At 42.7% G+C, this 22665-nt stretch overlaps 1 protein-coding gene across 7 annotated transcripts in view; it reads left to right on the top strand.

Annotated features, from left to right (window-relative positions):
* The window catches only part of CLTCL1 (clathrin heavy chain like 1), a 101572-nt gene that overhangs the window by 62669 nt on the left and 16238 nt on the right, over positions 1-22665 (top strand). For all 7 annotated transcript variants that reach the window (XM_073889690.1, XM_025858013.2, XM_073889688.1 and 4 more), the window contains 6 exons: positions 625-747; positions 3138-3283; positions 14772-14955; positions 16012-16204; positions 16822-16979; positions 20954-21118. In XM_073889690.1, the coding sequence (XP_073745791.1) occupies positions 625-747; positions 3138-3283; positions 14772-14955; positions 16012-16204; positions 16822-16979; positions 20954-21118 (969 nt within the window). The remainder of the gene's footprint in view (positions 1-624; positions 748-3137; positions 3284-14771; positions 14956-16011; positions 16205-16821; positions 16980-20953; positions 21119-22665) is intronic.

Genomic DNA, 22665 nt, shown 5'->3' with positions numbered 1-22665 from the left:
AGTCTGATTCCCACTAGGCCTTAACAAGTGCCTCACACGTTGGAAGGTTCCAGTCGACAGTTGGTTTCTTGGAGATGTACTAGAACACAGAAAAGGATCTCAAGTTCAGTCCGTGAAAGCATATTTTAAAGTTTATAGGCCTTGAAATGTTGTAGCATATATGCTGTTTTATACCAGTCCTGGGCTATTCTGATAACACTTTAGAGATGGTGACTATTTAAATTTAAATTATTTAAATTAGCTAAAATTAAAAAATTAGTTCCTCCTTCATATACCACATTCCATAGCACATGTCTAGAACATTTTCATTGTCTCAGAAAGTTCTGCTGGGTAGCCCCACTTTAGAGAGCAAGAGTTGGGTTGATGTGGAGAGGAGCTGCCACACCCATACCCATTCTGAGTTGTTATAAACTGAGAAACTTGTATTTTGAGGTAATTTATCACTCTGAGAAGAGCATTGTCACCCCTTTGGGATGCTGCTCATCCCGTGTCAAAGTACTATTCTTGGCTTGGGCTCTGACTGAACCAAACAAGTGTCGGGGACAGAGGGAACTGACTGGGGTGGGTCCCCCGAGTAGTGTCCATTGATTGGCTGTGTTATACACACTAGTGTACTCATTTCAGGTTTGCAACGAGAATTCTCTGTTTAAAAGTGAGGCCCGCTACCTGGTGCAGAGAAAAGATCCAGAGCTCTGGGCTCACGTCCTTGAGGAGACCAACCCAACCAGGAGACAGTTGATCGACCAGGTACAGAATGGAAATGGGAGTATGTGTATGCGGGCCTTTTGCCCTCTCATCATCTTGTGGCCAGAGTGACTAGTTGAATTGTTGTGTTTAACACATCTTCAGCACATGACCAGACTATCGTGTGAATCTTCCCTGGAGTTGTTTATTGGTTAAAGGCACAGAGTTGGCCCTGATCTCCAAAGCGGGGATGTGCTGCCCCAATAAAAGGAATATCTGATGGCATGCCTGCATGCTGGACTCTTAGTATTTTTTTCAGCGCAGCCCCCAGTGATACAAGGTAAGTGGCTCTCAAGGTTGTCTCAGCTGGACTTGGCTTTGGTGAGGAACCCCTTGCACCCTTGTGACTATCCAGTGCCTCCTCAGAGCTGGGGGCATGGTACCGAGGCCAGGGTTCCTCCTATGTGCAGCCTGGCAGATGGGTGTTGACCTCAGCCACTTGGTGGGCTTCCTGTAGATTTAGGCAGCCCAGATGGTGCTTCACCATACCCATTGTCCCCTAGGCTTCTGGGCACACTGTTTGGGGATGGGCTGAGATCAAGGTGGGAACAGGACCCTGGTTCAACAAGTGGCCTTCAGCCCTGAGCAGATCAACTAAAATGGCCCCCCAACTCCTTTGTTACCAACCACTAGGCGCACTTGTTGGATTTCACTTTTATCTCTTCTGAATTTCACCTTCTTGTTTTCTGTCCACTGTTCCTCATTTCTGTGCCATTATCTGTTTCGTAATAAACTTTATTCTGGAACACTTTTAGATGGCTAGAAGCCTGTGTTATTTTGGATCTCATTATATCAGCTTTGGAGTTACCCATCTCTAAGATTGATCCAGACCTCACGAAGACATTGAGCAGCAAAGGGCCTGGGACAGAGTAGGTTTAGATTCCACTAGAGATCTATCTCCAAATTTGGAGAAAACAGATATTTCTCCACGTGTGGTCCAGCTGCCTGGCACAGCTTGTAGGTTGTGTTACATTGGCACCGGGATGAGTAGCTTTAATGCTGCACTGAGCCGAAGCCAGCGGGTGCCTCTTGGTCTTCCTGTATCTATGTGAAGCTGCTGATCCTGTCATTATGTCTGTTGGGACTGAATATTCATAGCCACCTCCTGGGGGGCATTTACCTACCGTGCCCCTCTAATTAGAGGGACTGAATGACGGCAGCAGACTGCTTTTAGGTCTGGAGGAGAAGCTCATTATGGAAAGTTTACTTAGAGGAAGCAGCTTCCTGAGGTAACCTTAGATTAGGCATCCTGTTGACTCAAATAGATGGTGGAAATTTATTTTTTGCCCTTACAATAACACACTTTAAATGTGTATTTAAAGTGCTCTAAGGTTTTCAAGAATGGACAGATGTCGTGATGGCAGGAAATATACCTCCTACTCTGGATGGAGTCTGTGTGCTGTCACAGTTCTCCTTTCCCTTAAGTACACCCTTTTTGTTACTTATCTCCTGTGATAGCCCCTTTCCTCAAACTCCTTTGCATAGCTGTTAGGATTATTATAAACTCCTCAGAAAAACTTTTGTATCTTATGGTGCCATTGAGTATACAGTGGCCACTTGCAAGGTGGACTGGGCTGACTTTGATTCTAGTTCCATTGCAGCCCCTCCTGTTTGTAGGGTCAAAGTTCATGGCCAGAGATATGTATTATCTGTGTCATACCTCCTCCTAGCTATCTGTTCTTTCTCATTAATGCGTTGCTATTGCCCACCCTTGATGAAGCTTGGCAAAACTGATAGACCCTGAAGTCACCAAAGGCCCCTGGCACAAAGTGCAAAGAGAACAATGCTGACCTTCTAGCCTGCTGTTACCTGGGAAGTGTACTCTGGAAAAATGTCTTTTCCCCCACTTGTGAGTTTTCTTGTAGGTGAGACACCTGTAATTGGATGAGGGGTTGTGTGGCCAGTTTTTTGTCAGTATTTCCCTTGGCATGGTTCTGAGGGCTGTGGAGCTCAGAGTGTACTCAACTGCATGCCTGGAAGTGAGCTGGGCCAGAGCAGTTGTGGTACTCTAGGCTAGCAAGAGCTTCATTAGAGAAATGGAGGCCATATTTGCTATGAACAAACAAAGATGAAAACAAACATGCATTTCAGATGCCTGTTTAAGTACACTGTGTTATTGGCTTTGGAGTAAATTTACAGTATGGTTATTGGGGCAGAGATGAGTCTGCAGCCCTTTTGATGTGAGAGGGAAACTAATCATCAAATAGAGCAGGCAGAAATCTCTGAAATTGACTTCTTTAGACAACCTTCCCTTTTTACCTTGAGAAATCTCCTATTTTCTCTGCGTCTATTTCAGACTGCCATGGAGGAATCCTTTCTTTCTGTTTAGCTTCAAAGATAGTCTTGAATTGACTTTATCTAACCAAGTTCTTTCAAATGATATTTAAAACCAGGTGGTACAGACGGCATTGTCAGAAACACAGGATCCTGAAGAGGTCTCGGTCACTGTCAAGGCCTTCATGACAGCTGATCTGCCTAATGAACTGATTGAGCTGCTGGAGAAGATTGTTCTGGATAACTCAGTCTTCAGTGAGCACAGGTAAGGGTATGCCGAGGGTAGCTGCTGACTCGGTCAGATTCAAGCACCTGCCTGATGTTCACTTTCCCTTACAGTTTTGTCTTACCTCACCTGCCCAGCCTTATTGGCTGCTCCCACTGCGTTTTGTATCTTGAGTCCTACCTATCTCTTCTAGCCCCACCTAAATTCTACTTTTCCCAGGAATCTGTCCTTCCTCTTGCTTCTCTGGCCTGCACTCTTCTTTAACCACAGTGCTCAGAAAGGGAGCTAATATTCATTAGTGCCTACTATGTCCCAAGCAAAATCATGGTGAACAAAGCCTGGAAACAGATGTCAAGAAAACTAAATCTGGACATGTATCAGGGATGACTAGCTGGAGATATAATATAGAAGCATGATGAGTAGGAGCTTGGGTAGGAAGAGCATTCTAGGCAGAAACAACAGAATGGGCAGACACTTTGGAAGTAATAATAGAGCATGCTTCGGTGTGGTCACACCCAGCATTTATTTCCACTTTAAAATTCATTATCGGGGGGCGCCTGGGTGGCTCAGTTGGTTAAGCGACTGCCTTCGGCTCAGGTCATGATCCTGGAGTCCCGGGATCGAGTCCCGCATCGGGCTCCCTGCTCAGCGGGGAGTCTGCTTCTCCCTCTGACCCTCTTCCCTCTCGTGCTCTCTATCTCTCATTCTCTCTCTCTCAAATAAATAAATAAAATCTTTAAAAAAAATATATATATATATTTAAAATTCATTATCGGGGCACCTGGGTGGCTCAGATGTTTGAGTGTCTGCCTTCAGCTTGGGTCGTGATCCTGGGGTCCTGGGATGGAACCCCGTGTCTGGCTTCTGGCTCGGCGGGGAGTCTGCTCCTCCCTCTCCCTCTGCCTCTCCCCCTGCTCATGCTCTCTCTTTATCTCTCTGTCTCAAATGAATAAATAAAATCTTTAAAAAAAAATTCATTATCAGAGATTCTGTGTCAGACAGACCAGTGTATTCACATCATAAATCCGCTGTAAAGATTTAATTGTAAGGTTTATTTTGTAGGCCAGATGGGCTTTCAAGGTCTGTGGCATTGTGTTAAAGAATGTTTGTGAGGATGTGTTTGGGTTTTTTTTGTTGTTGTTTGTGTTTTGTTTTGTTTTGGGTTTTTTTTTTTTTACTTTTCCATGATTCATTATTTGCATATAACACCCAGTGCTCATTACAACACATGCCCTCCTTAATACCCATCACGGGGCTAACCCATCCCCCCACCCCCCTCCCCTCTGAAACCCTCAGATTGCTTCCCAGAGTCCATAGTCTCTCATGGTTCATCTCCCCCTCTGATTTCCACCCCCTTCAGTTTTCCCTTCCTTCCCCTGATGTCGTCCATGCTATTCCTTATGTTCTACAAATAAGTGAAACCAAATGATAATTGTCTTTCTCTGTTTGACTTATTTCACTTAGCATAATCCCCTCCAGTTCCATCCATGTGGATGAAAACGGTAGGTATTCATCCTTTCTGATGGCTGAGTAATATTCCGTTGTATATATAAACCACATCTTCTTTTTCCATTCATCTGTTGAAGGGTATCTTGGCTCCTTCCACAGTTTGGCTTTTGTGGACATTGCTGCTATGAACATTCGGGTGCATGTGCCCCTTCTTTTCACTACATCTGTATCTTTGGGGTAAATACCCAGTAGTGCAATTGCTGGGTCGTAGGGTAGCTCTATTTTTAACTTTTTGAGGCACCTCCATACTGTTTTCCAAAGTGCCTGTACCAACTTGCATTCCCACCAACAGTGTAAGAGGGTTCCCCTTTCTCCACATCCTCTCCAACATTTGTTGTTTCCTGCCTTGTTAATTTTTGCCATTCTAACTGGTGTAAGGTGGTATCTCAGTGTGGTTTTGATTTGAATTTCCCTGATGGCTAGTGATGTTGAACCTTTTTTCATTTGTCTGTTAGCCATTCATATATCTTCTTTTGAGAAGTGTCTGTTCATGTATTCTGCCCATTTTTTGACTTGTTTTTTGGGTGTTAAGTTTGAGAAGTTCTTTATAGATATTGGATACAAGCCCTTTATTCTGTAATGTCATTTGCAAATATCTTCTCCCATCCGTGGGTTGCCTCTTAGTTTTGTTGACTGTTTCCTTTGCTGTGCAGAAGCTTTTTATCTTGATGAAGTCCCAAAAGTTCATTTTTGCTTTTGTTTCCCTTGCCTTTGGAGATGTGTAATGAAAGAAGTTGCTGTGGCTGAGGTTACTGCCTATGTTTTCCTGTAGGATTTTGATAGATTCCTGTCTCACATTGAGGTGGTTCATCCATTTAGAGTTTATGTTTGTGTATGGTATAAGAGAATGATCGAGTTTCATTCTTCTGTATATAGTTACCCAATTTTCCCAACACCATTTATTGAAGAGACTGTCTTTTTTTAAAAATTTTTTATTGTTATGTTAATCACCATACATCATTAGTTTTTGATGTAGTGTTCCATGGTTCATTGTTTGTGCATAACACCCAGTGCTCCACACAGAATGGCTCTTTAATACCCATCACCAGGCTAACCCATCCCCCCAACCCCCTACCCTCTAGAAACCTCAGTTTGTTTTTCAGAGTCCATCATCTCTCATGGTTCGGAAGAGACTGTCTTTTTCCCATTGGATATTTTTTCCTGATTTGTCGAAGATTAGTAAACCATAGAGTTGAGGGTCCATTTCTGGAGACTATATTATGTTCCATTGATCTATGTGTCTGTTTTTGTGCCAGTACCATGCTGTCTTGGTGATCACAGTTTTGTAATATAGCATGAAATCAGGCAACGTGATGCCCCCAGCTTTGTTTTTCTTTGTCAACATTTCCTTGGCGATTCGGGGTCTTTTCTGGTTCCATACATATTTTAGGATTGTTTGTTTCAGCTCTTTGAAAAACGCCAATTGTTTTGATAGGGATGGCGTTGAAAGTGTAGATTGCTCTGGGCAGCATAGACATTTTAACAATATTTATTCTTCCAGTCCATGAGCCTGGAATGTTTTTCCATCTTTTTGTGTCTTCAATTTCTTTCGTAAGTGTTCTGTAGTTTCTAGAGTATAGATCCTTTACCTCTTTTGTTAGGTTTATTTCCGAGGTATTTTATGGTTTTTGGTGCTATTGTAAATGAAATCAATTCCCAAATTTCTCTTTCTACAGTTACATTGTTAGTGTATAGAAAAGCAACTGATTTCTGTGCATTGATTTTGTATCCTGCCACATTACTGAATTGCTGTATGAGTTCTAGTAATTTGGGGGTGGAGTCTTTTGGGTTTTCCACATAGAGTATCATGTCACCTGCAAAGAGAGAGAGTTTGACTTCTTCTTTGCCAATTTGAATATGTTTTATTTCTTTTTGTTGTCTGATTGCTGATGCTAGGACTTCTAGTACTATGTTGAATAATAGTGGCAAGAGTGGGCATCCCTGTTGTGTTCCTGATCTTAAGGGAAAAGCTCTCAGCTTTTCCCCATTGAGAATGATATCCGCTGTGGCCTTTTCATAGATGGATTTTATGAACTTGAGGAATGTTCCCTCTATCCCTATACTCTGAAGAGTTTTAATCAGGAAAAGATGCTGTATTTTGTCAAATGCTTTTTCTGCGTCAATTGAGAGGATCACATGGTTCTTGTCTTTTTTTTTTTAATCAATGTGTTCTATCATGTTGATTGATTTGCGAATGTTGAACCACCCTTGCATCCCCAGTCGTGATGGGTAATCCTTTTAATGTCCTGTTGGATCCTATTGGCTAGGGTCTTGTTTAGTATTTTGGCATCCATATTCATCGGGGATATTGGTCTGTAATTCTCCTTTTTGATGGGGTCTTTGCCTGGTTTGGGGATCAAGGTAATGCTGGCATCATAGAAGGTGTTTGGAAGTTTTCCTTCTGTTTCTGTTTTTTGAAACAGCTTCAGAAGAATAGGTATTATTTCTTCTTTAAATGTAGAATTTCCCTGGGAATCCATCTGACCCTGGACTCTTGTTTTTTGGGAGATTTTTAATTACTGCTTCAATTTCATTACTGGTTATTGTTTGTTTTTAAACTGAGAAATGCTAAATGGTAAATTATGGAACATGAAATTACATTTTAATGGAATCCTGTGCCCTCATTGATGACAGGATGCCGGAGTTAAGGTACCTGAGGTGGCTAGGATATTCTATCTTGTTGTCTGGCCAACCTCCTTTGATAGATCTTAGCCTGTTAGTACTTCCCACAGAAAAACATTTCAAGGTGGTTCTGACTGTGTGCTGACTCCTTGGACACTGTTGTTTTTCACAATGCAGGGGGACCTTCAAGTTCTTGCCCTTCTTTCTGTGACCGACTGCTTCACCAGACATAGTTTTCTGTGCAGGTGAGAATAGCCTGAGTTAGCAGTGTGGCAGACTTAGATATCTATATACTTACACAGATCCTGTTACTGGAAAGACTGAAGATGTAGGGTGAAATATACAAATGATCCATGAGCTAGTGACTTTTGCCAAACTCTGTTGAACCCAGTGTGTGTGTTCCCACAGGACACAGAGGATAGGAGATACAACCCAAGGGCCTACGAAAGGTGTGAAGTCTGCAGTGAAGCCCCTCCGCAGTGCACGGCTAAACTATACCAGTATTGCCTAGCCCTCTGCTAAGAGACCAGCCAAAACAAAACCAAAAAGAGCTCTTTGGAACCATGGTGCTAGATTATGAGGACAAAACTGGCCCTGAGAGGCTGGCCCTCTATCAGGTTTTAGTACAAATTCCTGTGAACTGGCATGGGATTAAAAATCCTCAAGTGAGGAATTTAATTTTGAAATGATTGCCATCAGGTAGTGCCTTCAGATGTCTGTCAAAGACAAATACAAATCCTTTTAAGAAGAGCCTACCCTCTAGCAAGGCTTCAGAGAATTCTGACATAACATTCCAAGAAATAATGAGCTCATAGTAAAAACATTGACAAAATGCATAAGGAAACAAGGCTCCATTAGTAAGAGCCCACAGCAAAACAGAGTAGACTCAGATCTACCTAGAGGGACTGTGGTTATTGGAATTATCAGGCATGGAATATAAAATTACATGTAATGCGTTTAAATATCCAAAAGATCAAGCAGACTTTTTTTTTTAGGGATTTTATTTATTTGAGAGAGAGACAGAGAGCACAAGCAGGGGCAGAGGGAAAGGGAGAGGGACAAGCAGACTCCCCGTTGAGTGGGGAGCCTGATGTGGGGCTCGATCCCAGGACCCTGAGATCACGACCTGAGCCAAAGTCAGATAATTAACCAACTGAGTCATCCAGGCACCCCTCAAGCAGATTTTTTTAAATACCAAGTAACTGATAAATAAAAAATAAATTTATGTAATTGGATTTGAAGTAAACTCCAAATGGGTTTAGGGGCATTAAAAAATAGGAATTGTGGGGCGCCTGGGTGGCTCAGTTGGTTAAGCGTCTGCCTTCAGCTCGGGTCATGATCCCAGGGTCCTGGGATCGAGCCCCACATCGGGCTCCCTGCTCAGCAGGGAAGCCTGCTTCTCCCTCCCCCACTCTCCCTCCTTGTGTTCCCTCTCTCGCTGTGTCTCTCTCTGTCAAATAAATAAAATCTTAAAAAAAAAGAAAGAAAAATTAAAATGAAGAACATTTAAAAAAATAGGAATTGAAGGATACATGTGAAGAAATTGCAAGAATGTAGCCAAGACAGGTAGAAAATGTGAAAGAGTTTAAGATCTATACAGGCTGAAGGGAGACCTAATCAGAGCCTCAGAGAGAGGTCAGGGAATGAGACACTATTTGGAGGGAAGATGATGGAGATTTTAACAGAACTGATATTCCTAGTTCTCAAATTCAGGAAGCCCAGCAAATCCCAAGGAAGATTAATTTTTTAAAACCACCTTTACACACATTATAGCAAAACTGTGGAACATCAGAAAAATTTTTAAGCCCTCAGAGAGAAGATAGATTACCTATAACAAATGTGAATTAGACTGACAGCAGACTTTTCAGCAGCCTCAGTAGAAGCCAAAGGATATGGGGTGATTTGACTTCAGAGTACATTAACATAAAATTAATGAGAAGTTAGAAATAAAAGAATTTTTAAAAGTTAGGCAAATGTAAACCTAAAAATGCTGGTATTATATTGATACTATATGTTAATATAATATGACATTGTATGTTTATATATTATATAGTCTATATTTGTATCATACAAAATAGACTTTGAGGTAAAAATCATTATTGAGGGACACCTGGGTGTCTCAGTCCATTAAGCATCTGCCTTCGGCTCAGGTCATGATCCCAGGGTCTTGAGATCGAGTCCCACATCAAGCTCCTTGCTCAGTGGGGAGCTTGCTTCTCCATCTGCTTGCCACTCCCCCTGTTTGTACATGCACATGTTCTCTCTCTCTCTGACAAATAAATAAATAAATAAAATCTTAAAAAAAAAACAACACTGAAGTAAAAAGGGCCAGTACAGTAGTCCCCACTTATCCATGATTTCATGTCCTGTGGTTTCGGTTGTCATGGTTAACTGTGGTTGTCTGAAAGCAGACAATGTGTCAGAAGGTCAGCTGTAGCCTAACACTATGTCTCAGTGCCTACATCAGTCACCTCACTTCTTATCACATAGGCTAAATGCATCTCACATCATCACAGGAAGGGTGAGTGTGGTACGGTAAGATATTTTGAGAGCGAGAAACCACATTCACATAAATTTTACTTATAAGGTATTGTAATTGTTCTATGTTATCATTAGTTACTGTTAATCTCTTACTGTGCCTGATTAATAAAATAAAGTTTATCATAGGTGTGTATGTACAGGAAAAAATATATAGGGTTTGGAACTACCTGTGGTTTCAAACCCCCACTTGGGGTCTTGGAATGTATTACGTGCAGATAAGGGGGAGTACTGTATATAATAATGAAATATTCAGCTCACCAGGAAGATAATTCTGAACTTGTATATACCTAATAATATAGTTTCAAAATGTGTAAGGCAACAATTGACAAAACTGCAAGAAGACACAAACAAATTCACCATATTGGGAGATCTTAACATAACCTTTCCAGGTAATTAACTTAAAATGAGCATATTAAAAAGTATACATAAAGAAAGACAGTAGTAAATATTATTTTTAAAAGTAAATAAAAACATAACTGTTGACAGTTAATGTGAATTATAAACTTACTGGAATGAATTTACATATATTCAACAAGTAGACGTGGTTCTTAAAAAAAATCGGGAGACAAATGAAAAGGTGAACTGCTGTAGTCCTGTCCATTCAACCATGATAAACAGCTTGATGTAAATTCATGAGTGATCACATCATATTGAAAGACATCAGGGGCACCTGGGTGGCTCAGTCGGTTAAGTGCCTTCAGCTCAGATTGTGATCCCCGGGTCCTGGGTTCAAGTCCTGCATCGGGCTCCCTGCTCAGCATGGAGTCTGCTTCTTCATCTGCTGCTCCCCCTGCTCATGCATTTTCTCTCTCTCTCTCTCTCTCTCTCTCAAAAATAAAATCTTTAAAAAAAAAAAGATCAGTTTTACCCACATCACTCAAATTTACTGCAATACCAGTAAAACTCTCTATTTGTTTACTTATGAAACTTGACAGGGAGATTTTAAATCAAAAAGATAAAAGGCCAAGAATAGTTAAGATTGCTAACGCAAATAATAAATCACCTAAGAGGTGAGAGTAGGTTTTGGGATGGCAAGGTACTTACTCTGATCTAGAAATATTATAAAATTAAATCAAGACATTATGGTTTGGCCAAGGAGTAGAGAAATGGACCATTATAATAGAGCAAAGAACCCTAAAATATACCCACACATATGTAAAACATTTATTTATGACAGAGCTGGCTATGCAGATGGAAATAATAGACTTTTCAGTAAAATGATGTTGGGACAAATGATTATCTGTATGGGTAAAAATTAAAATTGGATCTCTGTGCCACACAATGTAGAGATTTAAATATAAAATCAAAACTATAATGTTTTTAGAGTTTATGTTTAAAAGAAGTATATTTGTGGCCTAATGAACACATAAGCCAGTTGCAAAAATACATAAACCATTTGAAAAACTAGTAAATAGGACTGTGTTAAACCTAAGAACTTTATCATAATAAGATGAGAAAAGCGGAAGCTGCAAACAGATGACATTTACAACATACATAACCAACAAAAAACTAGCATGGAGAACATAAAATGAAAAAGAAAAACTCAAACAACCTGATAGAGAACTCAGCAAAGCTCTTGAGTGATCCTTCAGCAAGAGGAGAGACAGCCTGTGAGTCTAAGGCAGGAATGCAGCCTCATCAACCATCAGGGAAGCACAGCCTGGCCGCTGTGTACCATCCCTTTCCTCCTGCAGAGCTGTGGGGATCTAGCTCTCCTAATCAGCCTTGATGAGAGTCTCGAGCAACTGGGTGTACCCTGTTGGGAATGTGCGTTCCTCTTGGGAAGCAGTGCATGTTAGAAGATGTTTCCACTCTTGGTTCTGGACCCTGAAGAAACTCGGCTCACCTGTATCGGAGACATGTGCAAGAATGCACAAAGCAGCACAATTTCCAACAGCAAAGATCTGAGAGCAGTCTAGATACCCGTTGGTAAAAGAGCTGTGATACTGTTGTACAGCGGAGTACCATGTCCCAGTGGAAGTGAATGCTATACAACAGCATGGGTGAATCTTGGACCTAATTTTTTAATACTTTTTCCCCCTTTTAATTATCATACAGTTAAATTGGTCTTTTGTGGGGAATTTCAACACAAGCCTAGATTCATGTACATAACCACCACAGCACACAGAACAGTTCCCTCACTATGAAACTGCCTCATGTGAACTACCCTTTACAGTTACATCCCCTGTACCCCTGACAATTGCCCATCTGTGATTCATCACCATCAATCCAGTTTTGCCTTTTCAAGAATGTCATGTAAAGGGAATCACATAGTATGCAATTTTTTGAGACTTAGCTTTTTTCACACACTGTAATGCCTTTGAGATTCATCCAAGTTGTGTGCATCAATAGTTCTCTCTTATTGCTGAATGGTGTTCTGTGGTATGAATGTACAACAGTTTGTTTATCCACTTGTTCATTGAAGGACATGGATTGTTTTCAGTTTGGGGTTACTATGAATACATAGCTGCTATAAATGTTTGTGTCCAGATTTTTGTTTGAACACACCTAGCAGTTGCTGAGCCATATGGTATATGTATGTTTAACTGTTTAAGAAGCTGCCAAACTATTGTTTGCCAGAGTGACTGTACCATTTTGCATTCCCACCAACAATGTGTAAGAATTCCAGTTGCTCTACATTTTCACCAGCACTTGGTATTATCGGTGTTTTTTATTTTAGCCATTCTAATAAGCATTTGGTGGCAGGTTATTGTAGTTTTAATTTGCACTTCCCTAATGGCTAATGATTTGTTAAACAACTTTCCCTGTGCTTACTTGCCCTCCATATATCCTCTTGGGTGAAGAGTCTCTCAAATCTTTTGCCTTTTTTTTTAATTGTGTTATTTGGTTTTTCACTGTTAAGTTTTGAGAGTTCTTTATACATTCTGGATACAAGTGCTTTGTTTTATATGGGATTTGCAAATATTTTTTCCCAGTGTGGAGTTTGTCTTATTATTCTCCTAATAGTATCATTTGCATATAAAAAGTTTTCATTTGGATCAAGTCCAGGTCAAACTTTTCTCTTGTGGATTGTGATTGTGTTTTGGTGTTAAGAACTCTGTGCCTAATCCCAGGTCAAAGATTCTCTCTGGAATCCTTCTAAAAGTCTTATAGTTTTACATTTTACATTTAGATGTGTGGTCCAGTGTCCAAAAACGTATGAAGTTTAGGTTGACGTTCATTTTTTTGCATGTGGATGTCCAGTCATTCCAGCCTTATTTGTCGGGTCCATTCTGCATTGAATTCCTTTTGCTTCTTTGCCAAAAATCACTTGGCCAGGTTCTGTGATTCCTCCAACTTTATTCTTGTTCAAGATTTAGAATCAGCTTTGTTTGTATCGACAGGGAAACCTCCTGGAATTTTGATTGGAATTGCATGAGATCTATAGACCAATTTGGGGACAGTTGGTATCTTTACTGTGTTGAGTATATAAATACGTCTCTCCATTTATTTAGATCTTTAATTTTTCTTATCAGCATTTTCTATTTTTCAGCATATAGATCATGTACATGTCTTATTAAATTTATACCTAAATATTTCATGTTTTGGAAGCTATTGTAAATAGATGGGGTTTTTTTTGTTTACAATTGTACGTTGCTAGTATACAGAACTACAACAATGGTTAACCTTGTATCCTGATACCTTGCTAAGCTTATTTATCCTAGAACTTTTTTTCAAAGATTCCTTGGAATTTTCTGTCAATCATTTTACCTGCAAACAGTGGCAGTTTTATCTCTTCCTTTCTAATCTTGATGCCTTTTATTTTTCTTGCCTAACTGCTGTGACTAGAGCCTCCAATAGGATGTTGAATAAAAGTGGGGAAAGAAGACATTGTCTTGTTCCTGATCCTGGGGGGAAGCATTCAGTCTCTCACCATTGAGAGCTGTGGATACTTTGTAGATAGCCTTCATCAGATTGAAGAAGTTCCCTTCTATTTCTAGTTTGTTCAGAGTCTTTATCATTAATGGGTGTTGGATTTTGTCAGATGCTCTTTCTGAATCAGTATGATCATGTTTTTCTTTTTTAAATTCTTAATATGGTACATTACATAGATTTCCCCCCCACATCTTTGAAGAAGACAAAAGAAAACAAATTTTATAAGAATGCATCTAGTGTGATTAAAGAAAAGGACAGTTTAAAAACATGCAAAACTATATTGCTTACTTTTTCTCAGCATTTTATATTTTTCAGCATATAGATCATATATATGTCTTATTAGATTTATACCTAAATATTTCATGTTTTGGAAGCTATTATAAATAGGTAGAGGGGTTTTTTTGTTTACGTTGTACATTGCTAGTATACAGAACTACAACAATGGTACAATTTTTTAAAAGACTGTTTTTTTGACAGAGAGAGAGAGAGCACAAGCAGGGGGAGCGGGAAAGGGAGAAGCAGGCTCCCCGCTCAGCAGGGAGCCTGACGCGGGGCTTGATCCCAGGACCCTGGGATCATGACCTGAGCTGAAGGCAGACGCGCAACTGACTGAGCCACTCAGGCACCCATAGATATACAATTTATATGGTAGAACTATGAAGAACCACAAAGAGCTAGTAAGAGGCACAGTTCAGGAAAACAGATACCTGTGAAGCAGGAGTGGAGGCAGCTCCTGGAGAAGCTGCAGCAGCCTTCCAATGATTGGTGGTTTTCTGATTTCTCCTATCTCCTACCTGGTGCTTTCTCAAGACATTGGACCACATATACTTCATAAATATTCTGTTGTATCTATTCGTCAGTCATGTGTATGTGTTTTAAATACTTTTAAATTGGGGATCTTGGGCTGGTCAACCTGCCAAAGAGTGTTATGTACAGGTTTCATTCCTGTGACACTGTGCTGACCACCACCTCTCTTAAGGAATCTCCAGAATCTGCTGATCCTGACTGCCATCAAGGCGGACCGAACACGGGTCATGGAATACATCAGCCGCCTGGACAATTACGATGCCCCAGACATTGCAAACATCGCTGTCAGCAGTGCACTGTATGAGGAGGCCTTCACCATCTTCCGCAAGTTTGATGTGAACGCCTCAGCAATCCAGGTGAGCTGCTGAGTGCTGTCATGGTAGACCCTAGTGACCTCTGCCACACTGTGTCCTCGTCATCACCAACAGTGTCACACCCTCCGGTTGTTCGATGTATCTCTCAGATCCTTGTGCTCTTTTCTGCTCTTCACCAGTAACCCATCTTCCCAGGCTGTTGGCTCCTACTCTGCTGGTGCTCCTGCTGTCTGGCAGTCACCCCCACTTCCTGGTCATTCCTCTAGACTTGGATACCTGAATCGAGGTGTTGTGGTCAGCACTAGTGACCGAGGTGTCTGATTCTCAGAGCCCTCGCACATGATGACTGTTTCAGTCCTTCACCCCCTGCTGCCTCAACTCCTCAGAGCAGTCCTGCCAGCCCTCCTGCCCACCTTCAACCCCACCAAGAGCCTTTCCCTTAGCCCTCCTCCCTTTCCTCCCAGAATGTTGGCCTTTTCTGGTTTTATTTCCAAATGAATTATAAACCATGGGACAGATCACTTTAACTGCTGTCTTACCAAGATTCTTTATGTCCTTGCTTCTTCCCCTTACCATTTTTCTGTACCTGCCTGTGAAATCTGAGATCTCCTCTTTTCGGTTCATACATGGTCTTTGGCCTTGCTCTGAGATCAAACTGTACGAGGGGCAGCTGCTGCACCCAAGCCCTCCAGACTGTCCTTCAGGCCTGTTTTCTGCCTGCTGAGCTATCTCATTCCCCACAGTAGCTCCTTTGAGCCTTTTTACACCCTATATGCCCCATTGTACTATCTTACCAGGATCGGGAGACAACTCCCATGTCATTCTCTTGGCCCAAAAAGCTTAGCTTGGCTTTCTCTCATTTCTTTATGCCTCTGTGTTGGAGTGTCTCTTCTCCACATGGCATTTTCCTCCTGTACAATATAGGTCTCATCTTTTCCCTCCAGTCATCATCTGAGAAATACTTAATGCCCAGTTGCTTTGGACTGAATTGTAATGGTCATGCAACTTTAGGCAAAATGTAGAACTGAACAAAAATCTGTCTGCTCCCTGGAGCTGACTGGGTGTTGCAGAGAATGAGAGCCCTCTTGTAACCCCTAGGTCCTGATTGAGCACATTGGAAACCTAGACCGAGCATACGAGTTTGCGGAGAGATGCAATGAGCCTGCTGTATGGAGTCAGCTGGCCCGCGCCCAGCTCCAGAAAGACTTGGTGAAAGAAGCCATCGACTCCTACATTAGAGCTGATGACCCTTCCTCTTACCTGGAGGTCGTTCAGGCAGCCAGCAGGAGCAGTTAAGTGAACCTCCTCTCCCTGGGGCTCTGCTTCTCACTGGTGTGAAGCGTGGCAAGAGAAGGATGTGGCCCTCCCAGGAATCTGCACATGTTACACATCCAGAGATATTGGAGACATGCTAAGTCAAAGTTTTCCAAAAGAATCTATTACTGTTATTCTGTTAATGACACTAACTCTTCAGTTGGCTGTTAACTAGACACTAGCTCTTTGGTTGGCAAGATAGTTTAAGCACAATGCATAGCATTATCATGATAATTTTAAGGTAAAAACTTAGACCCAGAGCTTCTTCTGGCCTTTCCAATTAACTGTGGTCCTCGCTTCTCCAGGGGCTGGAATAAGCATCCTGCCTCCTGGTGAGGTCTTTACTTGGTGACATGGAATTTCCCTTCCCCAGAGTCAGCTTTCATGTGGTTCTGCCCTTCCTGTCTCTCCCATCTGGAATAGGGCTCTGCTTAGCAGGCAAACAAGTCCTTCTAGACCTTACCTGGAGTCTAAGCCCTCACTGAAGCTGAGTAGGAGATTAAACATCTTAACTGGGGACAAAATGGGAGGAGCTGAGCCTCCTGTTTAAACTCAGCAGCTCTGGATTAATGTATTTTTGTTTTCTGTCTTTAGACAATTGGGAGGATCTGGTTAAATTTCTACAGATGGCCAGGAAAAAGGGCCGTGAATCCTATATAGATACTGAACTTATTTTTGCCCTGGCTAAAACCAGCCGTCTGTCTGAGCTAGAAGATTGTATTAATGGACCCAACAATGCCCACATCCAGCAGGTAAGCTGTGCCCTGGGGACCACAAACTGCTCCAGGCAGGTTTAGGGATTGCTTCCTAGAGTGGCACAGATCTTTGACACTGAGAAACAAGCCACCCTGTGAATTAAGTCCTGTGTTACTGTTGCTGGTATGGAAGTTAAGTCCCCTGGCTGTGCACATCAGAATGATTCTCCTAAAAAATGTATAGGACTATGTGCCAGTGTTCTAGCTGTTATCACTGAGGAGCAAAGTGAACTGAGTAACTGGCCAGGTAAAAGAGAGAGGTTGGAAATTAACAGCTTTTCATATTGTTAGCAATTATCATAGTGTAATGGGAAGAATTTTTTTTAAAGTAGGAATAACACCAAAATGTTTAAACAAACCTTAAGGAAAAATGTTAAATAAAAGAAAGAGCTAAATAACTGTAAAGTCTCCTATTTCCTGGGGTGAGATTCTAGATGAAAGAATTATAGGTAAAAGTTGAGGGGTTTTTTTCTTAATAAAAAGTTTTCAGTATTTACTTGAATCTTTGTATGAGGAAGGAGTTTTTAAGCATATAGGCAGTGGAAGAAAGCACAAAGGAAAGTATCAGTTCATCTAATGCATAAAAGCTTTAAATATATGTATATTCCTAATCATGGGTCTCATAGGTCTAGATGTAAAAATAAATCCCAGGAAAGAAGAAAAAGTCCAGATAGCTTTACACATAAATATTTAATCATTGCAGCATGATTTATACTAATAACAGTTGAAAGCCAGTGTCCAGCAAAAGGAAATAACATCCTTCAGTAGAATATAATACAGCCATTACAAGTATTTAGAGTCTTGTTTGGGACAGAAAAACCTTTGAAGTAAGTTCTAGCCGAGTGAAAACCTTCATGTACAATATGATGAACATATCTGTGTACCTAGAAAAACATCCCAGGTGGTGACAACGAAGAACTCAGAGATAAGGATTGGGCAATACTATTCCATTTTCCTTTCACTTGCCTGTGTTTGCCAAGTCTTGTTTTAATCGGTGACCATAACTTTTAAATTGCCTTTATAATCAGAAAATTAATAAAGGTGTTAGAAAATGAAGCCTTGCCCGAAATCTCCCTCTGAATTCATAACAGAATTCTCCTGACTGGGGAGTCTATTAAATACCATAGCCAGAGATGCTGTCTTGGGTCACACAGAAGGTAAATCCTACCGGAAGTTAGCTGGACTAGGAAGCTCAGATGGCTTTGCTTGTTCTTTGCCTCTGTTCATGGTGACCCTAAGGCTATGCTCCCTGCCTTCCACAGTCCTCCAACGTGGGGTCAGTACACATCAGCCAGATTAGTCCACCGCCTGTTTTTATACGTGTCCCACAGTCTGGCTTCTGCTGAATGAAGTCCCGTGATGTCATTTAACTCATTTTCCCTGTATTGCCTATAAATTGACAATAATAAGAGTCTTAAAGGATCATACGCTTTGATACGATACTTCATTAATTAATCCATGCAACGAACTTTTCTTGAGCATCTTCCATGTGCCAGGATAGGGACTGTGGATGCAGGTGTGAAAATAGTCGAATTTCTGCCTTTGTGGATCTTATGATCCATTCAAGAAATTTGTGGTGTGTTTAAATGGTAAGTTTACAGGAGAAAAGCACAGCAGGGAGAGGTGGACAGTGTAGGGCAGGTGATGTGGGAAGGTGGGTGGTGCACTTCTCGACAGGTGGCTAGCATGGTGTCCCGGAGGTGAGTTCTTGAATCCATCCCTCTGAGGGAGGAGGCCTGAGTGCAGACAGAAGAGCCTGTGCAAGGGTGCCTTGAGGAATATTTCAGTGTGTTGCAGGAGCAGTACAGAGGTGGCCCAGGGGGCTGAAGCAGGACGTCAAACATGGGCTCACAGTTCAAGTCAGAGAGGGAATGCTGGGGAGAGGTGGTTGTTGGCAAGGCATGTCAGGACTTGTGGGACACGGGCAGGATTCTAGCTTCCGCTCTGGGTGAGATCAGAGGACTCTGAGCAGAGGAGGGATATGATCTGGTCTCAGGGGTTAACAGAACTCCTCTGGAGTTTCTGCTGTGCTGAAAACAGACTGAAGGACAGAGGCAGAAGCAATGAGAGCGGATAAGAGGCTATTCAGTAGCCCAGCCAGAGTCAATGGCCACTCAGAGAAAGTGGTCAAGGTGAGTGGCAGAGAGCTGGTGATAAGCTTGGGTTGCTGGTGGAGTGTGAGTGAGAAGGGGGAGTAAGGCAGCTGTGCCATGTGTGGCGTGGGACAGCCATGGACAGATGGACTTGTGCCTACTGAGGTGGGGGCCATGTATGAAGCCTGCCTGGAGGACAGTCAGGACTCGCATGCAGACAGGTTCGATCTCGATATCCAGGGGCGTCTGTCCTGGGTACAGAAGTCCAATTTCCAAGGAGAATTTAGGAATAGAGCTGTAAATGTGGCAGTCTTCGGTGTGCAGTTGACACTGTGCGATGGGGGGAAGCTGAGGCCTGAGACCAGGGCACCCCAAAGCCCAAGGGTAGGGAGAAGTGGGGATGGAAAGTGGCGGGGTGGGGGGACAAAAGCAAAGGGTTGTGCAGGGAAGCAAGTAGGTGTCTGTCGGGGAGAGTGATGGGTAAGCCAGATGGTGTGCATCATGAGCTGGCGACTTAGAAGCAGTGACTGCTAGCAAGTTGGCAAGAGACTGATTGCAGCAGATTCCAGAGAGGACAGAAAGAGACTGGGGACAGATCTTAAGACAGATAGACATCTCTTCTGAAAAATATTGCTCAAAAAGAAAGGGTAGAAGCAGAGTGGTAGCCAATAGCTGGGCTGAGGTCACAGTGAAGATTGGTTGGTTTGGTTTGGAGCTGGGGGAAATTACACTGATTCCTTAAGCTTATAGGAGTGATTTAGTATAGAGGGAAGAATCACTGCTAGGCTTGCTGGAGCAGGGGAGGGGACCTGGAGCAGGGGAGGGGGGCTGGGGTCACGTGCACCAGTAGAGTTGACGTTGGGGCCAGGTGAGAACCACAGATGCAGCAAGGGGGCAGGCTCAGTTCTGGTGCTTATGGAAGGGCTCTTCAGGTTGTGTCTGTCTCCTCAGAGTTTGGGAAGCCAGGCACTCAGCTTGAGTTGCTGGAAATTTGGGGAGAGAAGATAGGAAATGAATGATGGACAAGGAGCGAGTACCTGGGCTGAGGGAGTAGGATTGCTAGTGTTGCGTGTTCCTCTAGGGGCATCATCATGAAGTTTAAGAGAGCCTGGGTGGCACTTTGGGTTTTGGCTGTCTGAATTTAGCTCTGCGGTCTCGGGTGTGGAGTTGGCAGAGAAACCGCTCTAAGCAGGACTGGGGTTTGGCCAAGTGAGTATAGCCAAGTGCAACCAAGGCAGTGAGGGTAGAGCCACATGGCTTGCCAACAGCCAGCAAGCCAGGAGGAGAGTTGGCCGGGCGCAGATGGGGGTGGTGGGCAGGAGTTGGGGTGTCTGGAGGTGGTGAGCTGGAAAGGAGGGGAGGTAGCAGGCAGAGAGTAGGTTCTTGTACCAGGCTTCCCAGGATTGGCAGCTGACAGTGACTGGCTGTTGTCAGGAGAGATGCAAGGTCCTCAGAGCAGAGGAAGTCAAAGAAAGCTAAAGCTGTCAGGGAATGAGCAAGATCTTTGGGTGGCAGCAAGAACCGGGGCTGGTGTGTGATTCCTGGCAGGCTATTCTCTGGTGGGCAGCTGTTAGTGGGGGCGGAGGGGACTTGCCTGGAAGCAGCAAGGAGCACACCTCTGAGGCCAGGCCCACTGGGGTGCAGATGTGGGAGATGACAGCCAGCAGACACAGGAGCAGGTGGTGGAGAGTGGATCCAGGGCCTGAGGGGCACACTTTATCCTTCAGAAGCTCTGTGTAGCCCAGGCTGCTGTGTGATCAGAAAGGTACTCGCCTTCTTTGAAAACAGAAATACCTCTGCCACCTAGGAACTTTGAACCATCTCTGGAGAATCTTCCCATTTAAGAAGGTCTCAGTAAAGCTACCTGGTTGCTCGTAGGTTGGAGACCGCTGTTACGAGGAGGGAATGTATGAGGCCGCGAAGCTGCTGTACAGCAGTGTTTCTAACTTTGCCCGCCTGGCTTCCACCCTGGTCCACCTCGGGGAATATCAGGCAGCGGTGGACAGCAGCCGCAAGGCCAACAGCACCCGGACGTGGAAGGAGGTAAGCATAGGAAGTCTCCAGGAGACCACTAGTCTCTCAAGCCTTTCCTCCTTGTCCTTCCTTCCTCCACACCCTTGTGCCTTGTCCAGGCAGGGTTCTGAGTCTTCTGGGAAGGCTCAGAGAACCTTGTAAGCTTGCATTTGTGGTTGAAACAAAGGCCTTGGAGAGCTCTGTGTTGGACCAATCAGCTCCCAGAGGCTGTCTTAATAGCATGGAATTATCAGTATGAGAAGTAGTGTCATAATTTAAGATATTTTTAAAAACCACCTTATTAGTGGTATGATCAGTGTAAATTGGCATTTTTGGTCTTTTGTAGTAAATTGGTAGGGCACGTCTTCTAGCTCTCTGATAATACCAGAATTATCTGTAAGTATAAAAAAGTTTGTAAAGAGGTACAAAAGATTTAGTTTCAATGAATCTCTGAAGTACTGTTTAATAAAAGATTAAAATCAACATAAATGTCTAATATCAAGGGCATGTTTAAATAGTGTACATATTGCAACTCTACCAAAATGAATAGCCAAGGTTATGGGAGGGGAGGTTTTGAGTATTCTGTGAGAAATTTAAGTAGAATGTGTAGGGTAATTCCATTCTGTGTGTGATTATGTGAGAGAGAGAGATCTGGTGGGTGCTGTATCACAAGAAATATAGCTGGTAACAGTTGTGTTTCGAGGTAATGACCAGTTATCTCTGGGTTGTGGGATTATTTTTGTTTATCTGGGTTTTCTGCCTTATCTACCATGAAAACACATGCATATATAGAAGATGGGGAGGTAGGGAAACTTCAAGAGAAACCAGCTTTGCCTGTGGGTATGAGGTCTGTCTTCAGCCATTGAAAAAAAGAGCAGCTTAGGGGCACCTGGGTGGTTCTGTTGTTTAAGCATCTGACTTCGGCTCAGGTCATGATCTCAGGGTCCTGGGATAAGCCCCAGGTGGGGCTCCCTACTGAGTGGGGAATCTGTTTCTCCCTCTCCCCCTGCTCGTGTGTCTCTTTCTCTCTCAATAAATAAATAAAATCTAAGGAAGGAAGGAGGGAGGGAGGGGGAGAGAGAGAAAGAAAGAAAAAGAAAGGAGCGAGCGAGCAACTCAAGGGCCCCTTCTGAGTCTTTCTGAGCAGAACCCCCGGGGGGCTTCTTTTACTTCCTAGAACTTGTTATCATTGAGTGTACATACTGCAGAGTGCCTAAAACAAAAGCTCAGTTTAAAAAATATTTATTAAAGTAAGCTCCTCCCACATAAACAGCACTCAGATGAACTGTACTCCTTTGACAGTTATTCTTGAACTTTGTTAAACCGTTTTCAAACCCCAAACAGGAGATTCCAGCATTGCTTTCCTGTCCCCTAAAGAGACCTTCACGTCTCAGGGCTTAGAAGTAATGCATGAGCCCTCTTCTCTCTGCAATCTCAAATACCCCATTGGCCTGCAGATTAGAAATGACACTATTTTTTCTCCCAGTCTCACGCAGCTCACCTTTTACTTGTTCAGAATCTAACTTTAAAAACGCTGTTTGCTGGTATTTCTGCATTTGTAGTTGCATCCCTGGCAG

Source organism: Callorhinus ursinus, unplaced genomic scaffold, assembly GCF_003265705.2.
Source record: "Callorhinus ursinus isolate GAN/ISIS: 27379988/994484 unplaced genomic scaffold, GSC_fseal_2.0 scaffold115, whole genome shotgun sequence".
Taxonomy (NCBI): domain Eukaryota; kingdom Metazoa; phylum Chordata; class Mammalia; order Carnivora; family Otariidae; genus Callorhinus; species Callorhinus ursinus.
Note: the sequence above shows the minus strand (reverse complement) of the source record. Positions and strands in the feature narration are given on the sequence as shown.